Genomic DNA, 15,100 nt, shown 5'->3' on the forward strand with positions numbered 1-15,100 from the left:
GTGCTAAAATAAATTAGGAAGATTCTGTAAAATAAATTCTAACTATTTATAAAAAATAAAAATGATTGTACCTTTTGAAAACATAAATCCACCGGTAGAACACATGTCCCAAAACATGGACCTCATATGCCAAATGAATAGGTAGATGCATCATTATGACAAACAACGAAGGGGTGCATCTTCTCAAGCTCATATAGAGTTCGGACCATACCCATCTCAAGTATAGCCAGCAACTCAACATCAATTCTCCTCGAAGCATAGAGCACGGAAAAAGGTATAGTACAGAAACTTAGTAGAACATTTCGAGCCTCTTTACTATCTTTATATGGATGTTGGATTAATATTGGGAGCAAATGTTGCATTAAAATGTGATAATCATGAGACTTCATCCCTTTCAGCTCCATAGACGATCCCTCATTGGCGATAATCCTCCAATTACTACTAAAACCAACCAGAACATGCATATTCCTTAAAAGTGGTAAAAAACAACTTCTTCTTCTTAGATAACAAACACAAAACCCCATGTTTCTTCTGACGAGCATTTTCAGTCAACCAATACTTCTTTTTAAGCCATAAGAGCTCCAAGTCTTTGCATGCATTAATGTCATCTTTGGTTTTTATTATGTCCAACATCATAGCAAGAAGTATTTCACATATGTTCTTCTCAATGTGCATTATATCAAGGTTATGAAATATGGGAAGCCCCTCCACATAGTCTAGCTCCTTCAAAAATATTGACTGCTTGTAGAAACAAGAGTCACTGGTATCATATTCCTCCTCATAATCATCACCCTTCCCTTTCCCTATCTTAAGTTTTCCACATTTCACTTTAAGATGCTCGATCGGTCAGCTCTTTAACCTCCTTACCAGACAATCTGTTTGGTAGTGCCCGACGTTCTTCTTTCTTGTTGAAAGTCGATTCTCTCATATCAAACCTGCTTGGATTATCTGATTTCCCTAGAAATCGCCTTGTGTTAAGATAAACATTTTTCCTCCCATGAATGAGTCTCAAAGTGGAAGTATGAGGACCACAAGGGGGGTAAGCAAATCTCCCCTTAATTTTATAACCAGAGATGTTTCCATATGCAGGGAGGTCATAAATTGTCCATAATAACACTGACGCATGTTGAACACATCTCCCTTATTAGCATCTTTAACTAACATTTTGGTATCCCACAAAGACTGCAACTCAACAACCAATGGCTGCAAGTAAACATCAATATCTTTTCCAGGCTGTCTTGGACCCTCAATAAGCAGTGCAAGCATAGTGAATTGCGGTTTCATACATAGCCAAGGGGGGAGGTTGTATGTGACACATTATTGGCCATGAACTATGTGAAGTGCTTTGCATTCCAAACAGATTGAACCCATCAGTAGAAAGACCCAATCAAACGTTATGAGGCTCTGAAAAGAAACTTGGGAATTGTTACGGACCGATTCCGGATGATTAGGCCCAAAGGTTTGGAAAAGCCCATGAGCTGATGGGTCATCGCGGACTAGGGTAAGCAGCAAGCCTAGGGCAGAAATAGAGGGGATATCGCAAAAGGTGAGAGACAGGTGTGCGAAGTCAGAAAAGACACGTGGGTTTATCAGAACCGAGGGATGGAAAGAAGATGAAGGGTAGAGCGCAGACTAGGGGATGAACCAAGTATAAAGAAGGGAAGGAACCCTAAAGAGAGGGGGAGGAAAAAATAGGAAGTCTAAGAAAAAGAATTAGGTCACAACAATTGGCATCGTCTGTGGGGACTGAACTGACGACCACACCGGTTAAAAACCACGGTTCTAGGAGAAGAGATGGCACCATTGAAAAGAAAAGCAAGAGTGGAGACAGAAACGGAGGTCGGGGAAGCAAATGGTATAGGAGTGGTCAATCAAGTAGAGGAGGTAGGAGGAGAAACAGATCTGACGGCGGTGGAGAGAATGAGAGAGATGGAGGTAGAGATGGGTAGGCTGAGGGAAGATAATGGAAAGTTTAGAAGAGAGAGGGAAGCGGAAGAAACAAGAAGAGAGGAAAATATCATAGAAGATGAATCTGATAAAGAAAGCTCAGATGGGGAACCTGTGTAGTCGTTAGATGGAATAGGGAAGGGAGTAGAGCTAGATCCACAAATGGAAGGCGGTGGAATAGCAGATGGAGTCACATTACAACAAGTTCAACACATGTTTGAAAGGGAAAGGGAAGCCATCCGACCAGTGCAGCAGGATAGCATAGGAACGACAAACTAGGTAATAGCGGCGCTCAGTCACAACCCATTGGCGGCGGCGGTGAGGTCAACGGAGGTACCAAGGCGGTTCACATAACCCAGATTGATAGATTTGATGGAAAGGGAGACCCGGTGCATCACATACAACATTTTCGCCAACAGTTAGCTTTATGGCAAGAAGATAAGTTTAATGGTTTATGGTGTATGCTTTTTCCGGCAAGTTTGAAAGAAGGAGCTTCCGATTGGTTTTATCGGATGCCAGCTGGAAGTATAGAGAAGTTCAGTGAACTAGAAAAGGCATTCGTCACTCATTACATTCATCAAAAGAAAATAGCGGTGGACATGTCCGCACTGTTTTATATGAAACAAGAAGATGGAGAATCGTTAAGGAAAATTGTGTCCAGGTTTAACGCGGAGGCCATGAAAGTGGAGAATTTAGATGAGAAAACTGCAGTGATAGCTTTTAGGAATGGAGTTCGCCAAGAAAGTAAAGTACACATGTCCATAGTAAAAAATGAAGAGGTGATATCTAGCTTGGCGGAACTGTATCCTAGATTGGAGAAGTATATAAGGTGTGAGGATTATATACCGCGGTCTACTAAAAAGCCAGTACAGTGGAGAAAGATGATGAAAGGAGAGGCAAAGTGGACTACAAGGGAAAGGGGTACAAGGGATCGGCCTAGGGAAAGAGAACGGAGGGAAGAAAGGCAGAAAGCCATATCAAGAAAAGGTATATACACGGTTGACAAGCCTTTGGAGGAAATCTTTAGGGTGATAAGAGATCGACAGGATTACATACCACCGCGGAATTACCCAGAGGAGAGGGCGAACAAGCCTTATTGCCAACATCATCAGTTACGAAACCACAGCACCAACGAATGTTATGCTTTGAGGTGGTTGGTGCAGAAGATGATTGATGAAGGTCACTTAAGGGAGTTTGTCGCGGACAACAAAGAAGAGGGTAGGATACCTGAAGATTGCAGAATTATGGGAACTATCAATGTCATTTATAGCGGTGAAGTACCGACTCAGAATGGTCAAAGAGACAAGGTAAGGCGGACAATTCAGTTACAGCAGGTGTACGAGGTGAACTTGATGCCAAGAGCTATACCGCAGAGTCCGACCGGCTACAACAACATAGCGTTCACAAAGGAGGATAGGGAGAGGGTCAACCTTCCTCATGATGATGCATTAGTGGTAACTCTGGTAGTAGGTAACTATCTTACTAAAAGAATTTTAATTGATTGTGGTAGTTCAGTAGATTTATTGTTCCGTTCTGCCCTAGATGAAATGCATATAGAGATACCAGCCTTGAAACGAGCTAGAAATAATTTGTTTGGTTTTAATGGGAGTATGACTGAACCCATAGGAGAAATAGAATTGTCTGTATCTGTAGGCCCAGTCACAGTCATAACCACATTCATGGTAGTGGACTCTGGGTCCCAGTATAATATGATTTTGGGACGCAAATGGATTCATGCGATGAAAGTTGTCCCATCCACTTATTATCAAGTCATAAGGTTTCCTTCGTCAAATGGGACGTATGAGATCAGGGGAGATCAGTTTGCGGCACAATCAAGTCATTTTGCCACAGTAAAAGATATATTGAAAGGAAGTGCATGACCGGAAGGTCCGTAACACCCAAGGAAAGCATAGCAATTACAGATAGGTCTGTCCACGGACACACCTATACCGTGGACAGAGTCCAAGACAATGGAAAAGGTATAAATGGTTAACTTGGGAGAAATGGAGGAGGAGAAACTTACGGGTGTAGGATCGTTGTTACCAGAGGCATGGAAAAAAGAGTTGATAGAATTTTTTAGCAGGAACAAGGATGTGTTTGCTTGGTCTGTGGAGGAGATATCCGGAATAGACCCAGAGATTGCATGTCATCGGTTGAACATGAATGAAGATACAAGGCCAGTGAAACAGAGGCCACAAAGTGTGCGCCCACAGTATGAAGATAGTATTAAAGAAGAGATTGGAAAATTACTAAGGGCAGGAATCATAAAAGACAATGTGTACCCCACTTGGCTCTCCAATATTGTAGCAGTACCAAAGAAGAATGGCAAGGTGCGCATGTGCGTGGACTTCACAGATGTTAATAGAGAATGCCCAAAAGACAGTTATCCGATGCCCAAAGTGAACGAGTTGGTGGACCGAACAGCCGGGTTCAAAATATTCTCATTTCTTGATGCTTCCATGGGGTACAACCAAGTGGAGATGTATGAACCAGATCAGATTAAGACCGGATTTGTCGTTAATGGAGGGACTTATTGTTATACTCGGATGCCCTTTAGTCTTAAGAATGTAGGTGCAACATTTCAAAGGTTGGGGAAAAAAATGTTCGCGAACAAGATAAGAAAAAGGATGGAAGTTTACATCGACGATATGGTAGAAAAAAGCATGACGGAAGAAGAACACATGAAAGGTCTGGAGGAAACTTTTGGGATATTGAGGAAGCACAGAATGAAGTTGAATCCGGAAAAATGCACATTTGGGGTGTCGTCTGGGAATTTTTGGGCTATATAGTTACTGATAGGGGAATCGAAGCCAATCCAGAACATATTAGATCTTTGGACAATATGCCATCACCGCGGACTAAGAAAGATGTGCAGGTATTGGCGGGAAGAATAACAGCATTGAACATATTCATTTTAAAATCGTCTAACAAATGCAAGCCTTTGTATCAATTGCTTAAGAAGACGACTGACTTCGAATGGACAGAGGAATGTGAACGAGCCTTCCAAGAACTCAAGAAGTATATGGGACAAGCACCAATACTTTCTAGGCCATACCCAGGTGAAAAGCTATATTTGTACCTCGCGGTGTCAGAATTTGCAATCAGCTCTATGTTGGTTCGTCTAGAGAACGGAGTAGAGTATCTGGTATACTTTCAAAGTAAAACATTGTTAGATGCAGAGACAAGATACAGCAGGATAGAGAGATTTGCTCTGGCGCTAGTATTCTCCGCACTAAAACTAAAACCTTATTCTGAATCTCATTCGGTTATTGTCATGACTAATTTGCCTTTAAAGCAGGTTCTGAAAGCAGAAAAATTAGGGAGAATGCTCAAGTGGGCTATTTTGTTGGGTCCATATGAGATAGAATACCAAGCTAGGACCGCGGAAAAAGCTCAAGCAGTGGCAGAATTTCTAGCAGAATTCCCCGCGGAGGATCCAACGTGGGGTGCGGACATGGAAATCGAAGCTGAAGCCATAGAGGCCACAGACGAAAATGACCTGTGGAACAAAAAGAATGGCTAGAGGGTGTTCACGAATGGATCATCTGATGATACTGGGAGTGGAGTTGGCGTGGTGCTTGTTACTCCAGAGAACACAAGGTTAGAGCTTTCTATGAAAGTTGGATTCAATGCATCTAACAATGAAACAGAGTACGAGGTAGTATTAGCAGGATTGGAGTTGGTAGAGAAGGCGGGAGTCACGGAGTTAACAGTCTATACAGATTCAAATTTGGTAGTTTGCCAAGTCAATGGAGGGTTCACAGCTAGATGTCCGCGGATGGTTAAATATTTACATGAGTTGAACATGGCGGCAGCGAGGTTCCAATCAATCAAGTTTGTGCATTTGAACAGAGGAGAGAACAGACACGTGGATGTGCTGGCTTATGTCGCAGCAATGATAGAAGGGACAGAAGGCAGAACAATTGATGTTCAATACAGGAAACATCCGAGAACCTGGCATGAAGTGGCAGCAGTGATGCAAAATGATGTAGAGCCTAAGGACTGGTCAGATGAAATGAAAGGCTTCTTGGAAGGAAGAGAAATAGAAGACCCAAAAGAAAAAAGGAGACTGGAACAAACCACTAGAAGATACACTATGGTGGATGGGGATTTGTATAGGAAAAATTCTGGAGGACCGTTGCTTCGATGCCTAAACCCAAAGCAAGCCAACGACATTTTGGCTAAGTTTCACGAAGGAGAATGTGGTAGTCACTCCGCAGGAAGAACCATCGTGCATCGTCTTTTAAGTCAAGGGTACTATTGGCCACACATGAAAAGAGATTCTACGACATACTCCCAGAAGTGTGTCAAGTGTCAAATGCATGCAAAACTAATTTTCACTCCAACAGAGCCTCTGCATAACATTTTCAGTCCGTGGCCTTTTGCAATGTGGGGGATGGATGTTGTCGGACCAATGCCTATGGCACCGGGGAAAAGGCGTTTCATGTTGGTCGCCACTGACTATTTTACAAAATGGGTTGAAGCGGTGGCCCTACAACAAGTTAAGGAGCAACATGTGATAAAGTTCTTATGGGAAAACATTGTGTGCAGATTCAGCCTACCATATAAGGTTATAGCTGATAATGGTAGCTAGTTCCGTGGATCTAAAGTCAAAGCTTTTCTTCAATCTTACGGAATCAAACAAGGTTTTTCAACACCCAGAAACCCAGAAGGTAATGGACAAGCAGAAGCTTCTAACAAGTGTATCTTGGACAATTTGAAACGCAAATTGGAAGATAGGAAAGGACAATGGGCAGACGACCTGTATAGTGTACTCTGGGCGTATAGGACAACACCGCAGAGTTCAACTGAAGAATCACCGTTCGTGCTGTCATATGGTATGGAGGCAATTATACCACCTGAAATGATCGCCTCGACCACCAAATTGAAAGTGGTGGAGTCAGGCCTTAATGAAGTTATAATTCAAAAAGATCTGGTCTTGGCTGAAGAAGTCAGGGCGGTAGCTCGAATGAAATTGATAAACTATCATAGAAGGATCCAGAAAAGATACAACAAACACACAATGGAACGAAAATTCATAGTGGGGGACATGGTGCTGCGAAGAGTAATGGGGAACACCAAGGAGTCGAAGGATGGGAAGTTAGGACCGAATTGGGAGGGGTCGTACCTCGTCATTGGTATAGGTCCCAATGGAACTTACAAGATGAAGTATCCCAATGGACTAGAGATAGACAAATTGTGGAACATAAGGTTATTGAAAAAGTTTTATATGTAATGGATGGTAGTACCTCCTTGAAAGAAGTCTGTGACCTGGACATGTACATATTATCTAGATACATCGATATATATAGGATGTTCAATGTTGATTATCGGAAAAGTGATATGGTGTATTGCAAAGGAGATATAAGAAAAATGATATTATGGTATTGTAAATCGGTTATTAGAACTGGGGTAGATATTAGTTGTCCCGGACACGGTATGGCAAACCAGTCCAAAACAAAATAGGGGCAGATATTAGTTGTCCCAGACTCGATGTGGCGAACCAGTCCAAAACAAGACTGAGGCAGATATTAGTTGTCCCGGACACGGTATGGCAGACCGGTTCAAAACACAACTGGGGCAGATATTAGTTGTCCCGGACATGGTATGGCAAACTAGTCCAAAACAAAATTGGGGCAGATATTAGTTGTCCCGGACACGGTATGGCATACCTGTCCAAAACAAAACTGGGGCAGATATTAGTTGTCCCGGACAAGGTATGGCTAACCGGTCCAAAACACAACTGGGGGCAGATATTAGTTGTCCCCAGACTCGGCATTGGTGTAAGAATATAAACAAGTAGTACGAGTCCATGAAGAGTTGGAATGCAAAATGGGTCAAAGAGATAGTGTTGCAATGTATGTGTAAAAGAAGCACGAAAGGGATAGATATAATGTTAAAGTCATAAAATGAATATGCATCACGAAACAAAGTAGGTTCACGGTATGAATTCTGTTGTATTTTCTTTAGCTCCAATCTCTGATAACTACGTCTTAATTAAATTATATGTGGCGTACAGATAGTTATCTAACTGCCAAATGTGGAAACCAAGGCTGAGTCTCCAACCTTTGTGATAGCTGTGATGCTAAATTTTTGCAGCAAGTTCTGATTTCACTTGGATCCAAGAACATCCTAAGTGTTAGGTGCATCGAAGGGGCTTCACAATGAGCCTAATATTAAGCAAAGCAAGAAATAACAAAATATAGATGACATAGTTTTCATCGGTTTCATACATATAGAAACCGCACAAAAACTAGGGGGCATAGCGGGGAAACAAGAATAGGCAAACAAGAGACTTAGACATTTAAATATGTTCAAAAGTGGAAACCTAAACAGGCAAAAGAGACCGGCGTGCCTGGAATACCAGGAAGTACACGATGGCCAAAATTAAACAATCTAAGTGAAACTCAAAATTCAAAATAAGCATCACGGACAAGAGTCAGCTTCGCATGTCTCCATCACGGACATGGGTCATCTTCGCATGTCTCCATCACGGACAAGGGTCATCTTCGCATGTCTTCATCACGGACAAGGTTTCCTGGATAGCATTGACTGCGGTCAGAGGTTCTGGAACAATATCTATCACGGTGGACAAGTCCGCAAGTGTGTTATCAGATGTCTCTTGAGGGATCACGAAGGAGTTTGGAGGAAGTTCGGTAGAAACAAGGGATGGCGGAGTGGAATCCATAGGAGAGGGTCTTGGTGCTAGGACTGACTTTTTCGGACCTGTTAATTCTTTGCGGACCTGCTTAACTGCTAAAGCAGTGTGCTCTTTACAGCTCCTGAAGTTCAACCTCTCTATCTTTTAGGCACTTCTTCAATGCTTTATCTTGAGATTTCAAAAGATTTTCCTTTTCAGTGTGCAAGGTCTCGATCTCGAGTCGAGCAGCGTCCCTTTCAACAAGGAGCTGGTCACATTTGGCAAGGCCAGACTTACCATCAACACCGTAGAGCTCTGCCTTCATCCTTTGACCCTAGCTAGCGTAGAGGTTGAAAGCATGAACAAGGTGGAGAGAATCTAGAGATGCCTACAGGCAAAATTAACATAAATAGCAAGCAAAACCACGCAAATGTATAATGAAATGAAGGAGGTCAGAACCAACGATAGCGGATATACACATTGGGTTATACTATAAATTATACTCCTACTAAGGAAGCATTATAAGGTCTTTGAACGATGGGAGATCGTGATGAAATGAGTAACAGTACACTATAGGGTTGTTTAAACAAAATGGGGTGAGTTGTGCTGCAAAGAGTTTGCTGAAATCAGACTACGGAAAAGTGCTCTGTGACATTGATGAAGGCAGTACAAGTACTTTGGACTTGAAGTGGATATCAACTTGGAGTTCACAAGTGTCTATCGTAAGTATTTGGTTTATATTTTTAAGAAATACTAGTTGCATCATAGTTATATTCTATTACTAATACTCTTTTGAGTGTTGGGTATTGTTGACATGCAACACCTGTTTCAGCGTGAAGCAACTAGCTAACAGCCAATTCTCATGCTACAAAAAGAAATGGAAAGCGAAGTGGCATCCGTCCTAAGAGTTTGGCACTTAATGTGTGTACTAAATCCATCTTGATATCGCATGTTCATACATATAAATATATGAAATAAGAAAATTGAACTAATCTCGTACTAAAACTAGAATGGAATGCAACTAACCAACTAGGAATATTAAAGGATTCTTACACGCTCCAGGCTTTGATAGAGAGAAGTACAGTGGTCCGCAGTGAGACCATCAGTGACATAAGTCAAATCAGCTATGAGGTGTGCCCCGTGAAACATAGCGGAGGCTACATCAGGGTCCTGTAAAGCTGAATCTGCAGAAGTAAGAGGACGAGTAAGCAATTTGATAGAAGAAAGAGGGTGGGCATCACTGACAACTTTAGCTCTATAGCCACCACGATTATCTGTAAAGTATTTCTCCTTTTTGCGAAGCCGAAGGGGAGGCGTGCTTCTACAAGAAGAATCCAGTAGAGCCGGAGAGGAGCTAGCTTCAGTTTGTGGCCTTTTAGCCAAATTTGGGGCCACGACGACCCCTTGATCATCACTATATGAGTCATGGTTAACACTGGGGAAAAGCTTGGGAACTGGGGCAAACTTCATGGTCTTAGTCTGAGATAGGTGTGGATCTATGGCCGGGTGTTCTTCCCACTCATGTAGCGCCGCAAAATTCTGAACAAAAGGGGGTTCGTTGTCCGACAAAACAGTGTGAGAACATGAAGCACTATCCACTATTCTTTTCTTGTGGGGTGGAGCTTGATGGGTTTTAGTTGTATGCTCAGGCGGGACCTCACACTGAGAAGCAGCAGACTGGAATGGAAAACGATAGAGGGGGTGCTTGTGCTCCCTAATGCAATATAGACTATCGTCGGAGAGAATAGGATATCCTGTATCTGCAGACAAACCGAGAAATGGATACTGAGCACTCCCTAGATCTCTTATGTGTTGTAGCAATGAAGATATCCCACCTGGTCTGCCTTTGGAGTCTGCGTACCAACCTGTGAATTAAGAACAACAAACTAAGATATGGGTAAACTATGAATAACAAAGGGAGTATAGTTATAACTCACCCCCAAAACGGAATTTGGAATAATTCAAACGAACACGAGGTTCAGCTTCCGCAGACTTCTAGTTGCCAGACAAATATAAAGGAAATAATTCTCAATCTTTATCAGAGCCAGGGAGATTTAGAATAAACAACTTCCTACCAGAACGGGAGCAGAAATAGTGATAGCCGACGCCCTTAGCTTTGGTGGTTCTCTTCAGATAGTAATTTGAAGATTGGTCCCGACAACTAATTTTAGTAGAATTATGTTTGTTGTAAAAATTGGCCGCGAACAAGACTCTCCAGAAGTTGCCAGTCCCTTGACTAGGGGATATACGATAGAAATTGCACACTTCGCGATCAAGGTCAGTTAAAGGAAAGCGCAAGCCGGCCGCGATTTGGCCAACTGTAGCTACCAGGCATCCCTTTTGAAAAGGGGCTAAGAGCGGAAATTGAGTTAACTTGGGTACAAACTCGACTCCAACATCATCAGGGATTTCAAACGTTGCACGAACAGCCTCGAGATCAGGTCGTCTAAGGGTGGCAGCCGGGGGTTCGAGGACAAATTGTTCTGAAGTGGATGGATTTTATCACAAAAGGGAAAGGGGTGAAAGATATTCCATGAACTAGCTAATTGACAGCCCTATTGACTACAAAATGGGTAAAAATGAGGTGGCGGCTAACAAATACAAAGCCCAATACTAAAAAGACGGCTGATGGTGATGGAGAATGAGGTTTTGGAGAGAGATATTTTGATAAAAATGAAATAGACAAAGCAAAATTAAAACAATGAAAATAATAAAAAGGAGCAAGAGGAGTTGATCTAACCTTGAAGCAACTAAGAAGGCTTGAAGAACTTCATTCCCACGCCGGCAAACAAAGAGAGTTCACCAAATGGTGAGAGGGGCAGAAAAAGGTCAGAGGTTAAAGAGACTTAATGGAGTTTGAGAAGGGAAGAAAGAATGAAGAGAGAAGCAAGGTTAGAGTGAAGAAGTACTGGAGGTGGCTCGGGTCCCTAGATTCAAAGCAACCTAAGAAAAATCAACACCTGGCTTCTACAGTACAAAGAAAGTCAGTTGGTTGAAGAGCATTTCGGTGTTCTTGGCATCGCAGCCCAGCATGGTCCACGCTCCCAAGAAGGGGCAACTGTTACGGACCGATTCGGGATGATTGGGCCCAAAGGTTTGGAAAAGCCCATGGGCTGATGGGTCATCGCGGACTGGGGTAGGCAGCAAGCCCAGGGCAGAAATAGAGGGGATAGCGCAAAAGGTGAGAGACAGGTGTGTGAAGTCAGAGAAGACATGTAGGTTTATCAAAACCGAGGGATGGAAAGAAGATGAAGGGTAGAGCGCAAACTAAGGGATGAACCAAGTATAAAGAAGGGGGGAACCCTAAAGAGAGGGGGAGGAAAAAATAGGAAGTCTAAGAAAAAGAATTAGGTCACAACATGTATGTTTTATCAATTTGTTTCCACGGTGAGGAGTCAACTGGGGTGACCCAACTCGATCACCACCCTTCAATCGGTTTGTAGAGTGCCAACACATTGCTTTTGCTACCCAATCAATACTGTACATTCTCTTCAACCTATCTACTATAGGAAAGTACCTCAATTGCTTTGTGATAAAACATAAAATTGAATAGTTTACCTACGAAATGAACGATAAAACTCAAAATGTAAGTAAACTAAAACTACCTTATGTGCCTATATTTATCAAAGATTCTACTCTCAATCCTATGAGATATAGTGGAGTAGAGTGATTCGTTCCACTCCTAGTCCTTCCATATGTTGTGTTCTCTATGTATAAGTATTCTTAACTCTAAAGTCTAATGAGAGATTTACGAAGTGGCAACTAGACTACGATGCAACTACCCACAAGATGCAACTAGTCGATTATCAGAACAACTATGGAAATGCTACGTTGATTCTATGATAAGGAGTTAGAGGGGGATTGATTCCACCTTAACTCGACTTAATCCTACTAACGACGAATCGTCAATCCGAATTGAACTCTCCTTGCGAGAACAATATGGTTACTCCCGATCCCTAATTACACATGGCATTTCTACCAATTCATAACTAGTATGTGAACGATTAAACCCATTCTCATGGTGAACTAATCGTTTCTAGATTGGAAAGGAAATTATGACGACTCTACGATAATCGGAGTCAAGCTTCATCAAGGCTTCTCAACCCCCTCAATGGAGGTTTAGCCGAGAATCATCACGCTATCATTCCCAATGGAATTCAAGCAAGACATGATATAAAGATTGAAACTTTGCTTGTTTAAACCCAATTCAAAACTACTAATGCAATAATTGAATTAAATTAATAATGACAATTAATTGAATCTACGACTTGAAATTAAACAATTAATGGAAATGAAACTAACTTATATAGAACACTATTTTCTTAATCTAATGAATAATAAAACAATGATTCAAATACTAAATTAATAATCTACTTATTCTAAAGTAATTAATTAAACATGGAACTAGATCTAAACAATTATAAATGACAAGAATCGAAATTGACAAATAGCTATTGTATTTATCAACTAATTAAGAACAATTGATTCTAAAAGTTTAATCTAAAACAAGAACTGAATTGAAGCTAAACTAAATTAAAAACACTTAAATCTAGATCTAGAATTATCTATATAGTTTTAGGTCTAACTAACTACCATTAACAAAGATTCAAGCTCTTGTTTTTATACTTTCAGATCCAAAAATCGTGCATGGGCTTGGAGCCATGTTTTGGGCCAGAGAATCGGCCTAAAACCCAATTCTTTCAGTCCAAAAAGGCCTCTTCAGCTGCAGTTGGCTTCAACAGACTTTTCGTCCACTTATGCTCCTCTTATTGGGTCAAGGCTTAGACCATTGGAAAGCTCTTTCCGAGCCGGTCGTTTTGACATAAGGTAGGCCCAATTCCGAGGTCGGAGTCCAAAGATACGGCCTTCGGAAGTTCTGCTGACTTTGTGTGTTGTTTCTGCCCACGTCGACTTTTCAGCTTTTGGCCGGGATTTAGAAAGGCTTTGTCTTCTTCAATCTTGGCCTTTAATCACAGAACTCCTTAGCAACCGACCTTTTCTCCTTTATCTCGCTAAAGTGGCACATTTCTGCACATAATGGACTTTGAAGCCCGAAATGCATAAAACACGAATCGATTATTAACTCTTAATTATTACTCACATAATTGGTCTAAAAGTATGATCATTACACATGGTTAAAACTACAGTTTGGGCTCTTATCAAACCACCCCAAACAGCATTTTGCTTGTCCTCAAGCAAAGATGAGAAATTAGAATAAGTGACCAAAATGGAGTTCTATCTACTCGTTTCACGAGTCGCGATTGCATTGACCATATGCAACAAGGCCTTAAACCACTAGGAATTCCCTAGTGGACGAAGTTATAGCCTCGTGAGAGTTTTCCAAAGAAGGTACTCACAAACTTCATCTATACTACAAATCGACTAAGAAATAAAACTATTGTTTCCGTATTCATGCTCTAAATTAACTATACCTCTCACTAGCAATGCATATAGAGTAATCAAGTCGAAAACCTAAGCTAATATCTGCATAATAATCAATCATCTACAATAAACATATATACAATGAGTAATACTATGAAATGCCTAGCAGGTTCGTTTTTGAAACTCGGGATAGCGTCCTTAAGTTGGTTCTCACAATAATAGTCAAGATACAACACTCTGATTTTTCCACTCAAGTTTATTACTCCAATTAATGCGGTGGGCACACTTTACCTTACAATCTCAATGACAACAAGGAAGCCGGAGTCGATCAAACACATCTGCCACTTACTATCACACTAACATATTCCTAATTGAGCTAGATGTCTTTATTAGGTGTTGCGGGGATTAGGAGATGGTTTAAGAAGGAAAGAAATGGATATTTAAAAAGGACAAGTCTAAGATAATAGAGTCTTCAGATTATGTAACTAGATAAAACCTTGTTATTTACTTTTGCTTCTACACTTTGTTTCCATCCTTAGCCATAATTATTTTTTTTTTTTTTCTTTGGCTTTTGACTCCTTTTATTCTACTTTTTTTTTTTTTTGGAGTTTTTATTTTATTTCTATTTTTCTTTTTCTTTTCTTTGGATGGAAACTTCTTTTCTTTATTTTCTGAAGCAATTAACTAAATTTTGTTTACACAGGTTTTTCTCTTCTTCTTTCTTCCTCATTCTATTCTCAAACTTATCTAAATTGGGTAGGTTTAATTTTTTTTTTTTTTTTTATTTTGTTTTGTTTTGTAACAGGGTAAAGGATTTGTGGTTTATGAAAGGCTAAAGAAAGGCTCAGAGGGGCGACTAGCGGAAAATAATTCATAGGTTTGAATTTCTGGCTATATCGATCCAAAGAGGGCCTAAATTCTCGCTTAGGATATTGTTTAGTGATCAAGCAAGTGGACGTGTGATATCTCTATCCGGATTTTACTTCTCCCTTGTGTCATTTCTCAAATGTTTCGCTCATATAAGGCTTTAGGCTATATTCTCACAGATTTGTAGAATAAGTATTCTAGCCTAGATTTGAAAACTTTACCGCTAATAATCATCGATACTCATGTAATATATTTATAGATAGA

General features: G+C 40.9%; 1 protein-coding gene across 1 annotated transcript; it reads left to right on the top strand.

The window, feature by feature from the left end:
- Positions 1-2,459: 2,459 nt before the first annotated feature.
- On the top strand, positions 2,460-3,827 carry LOC147499807 (uncharacterized). The gene has a single exon (XM_086563538.1). The coding sequence runs from the start codon at positions 2,460-2,462 to the stop codon at positions 3,825-3,827; it is 1,368 nt and encodes a 455-aa protein (XP_086419664.1).
- The last annotated feature ends 11,273 nt before the right edge of the window (positions 3,828-15,100 follow it).

This window comes from Coptis chinensis, chromosome 5 (assembly GCF_015680905.1).
Source record: "Coptis chinensis isolate HL-2020 chromosome 5, ASM1568090v1, whole genome shotgun sequence".
Taxonomy (NCBI): domain Eukaryota; kingdom Viridiplantae; phylum Streptophyta; class Magnoliopsida; order Ranunculales; family Ranunculaceae; genus Coptis; species Coptis chinensis.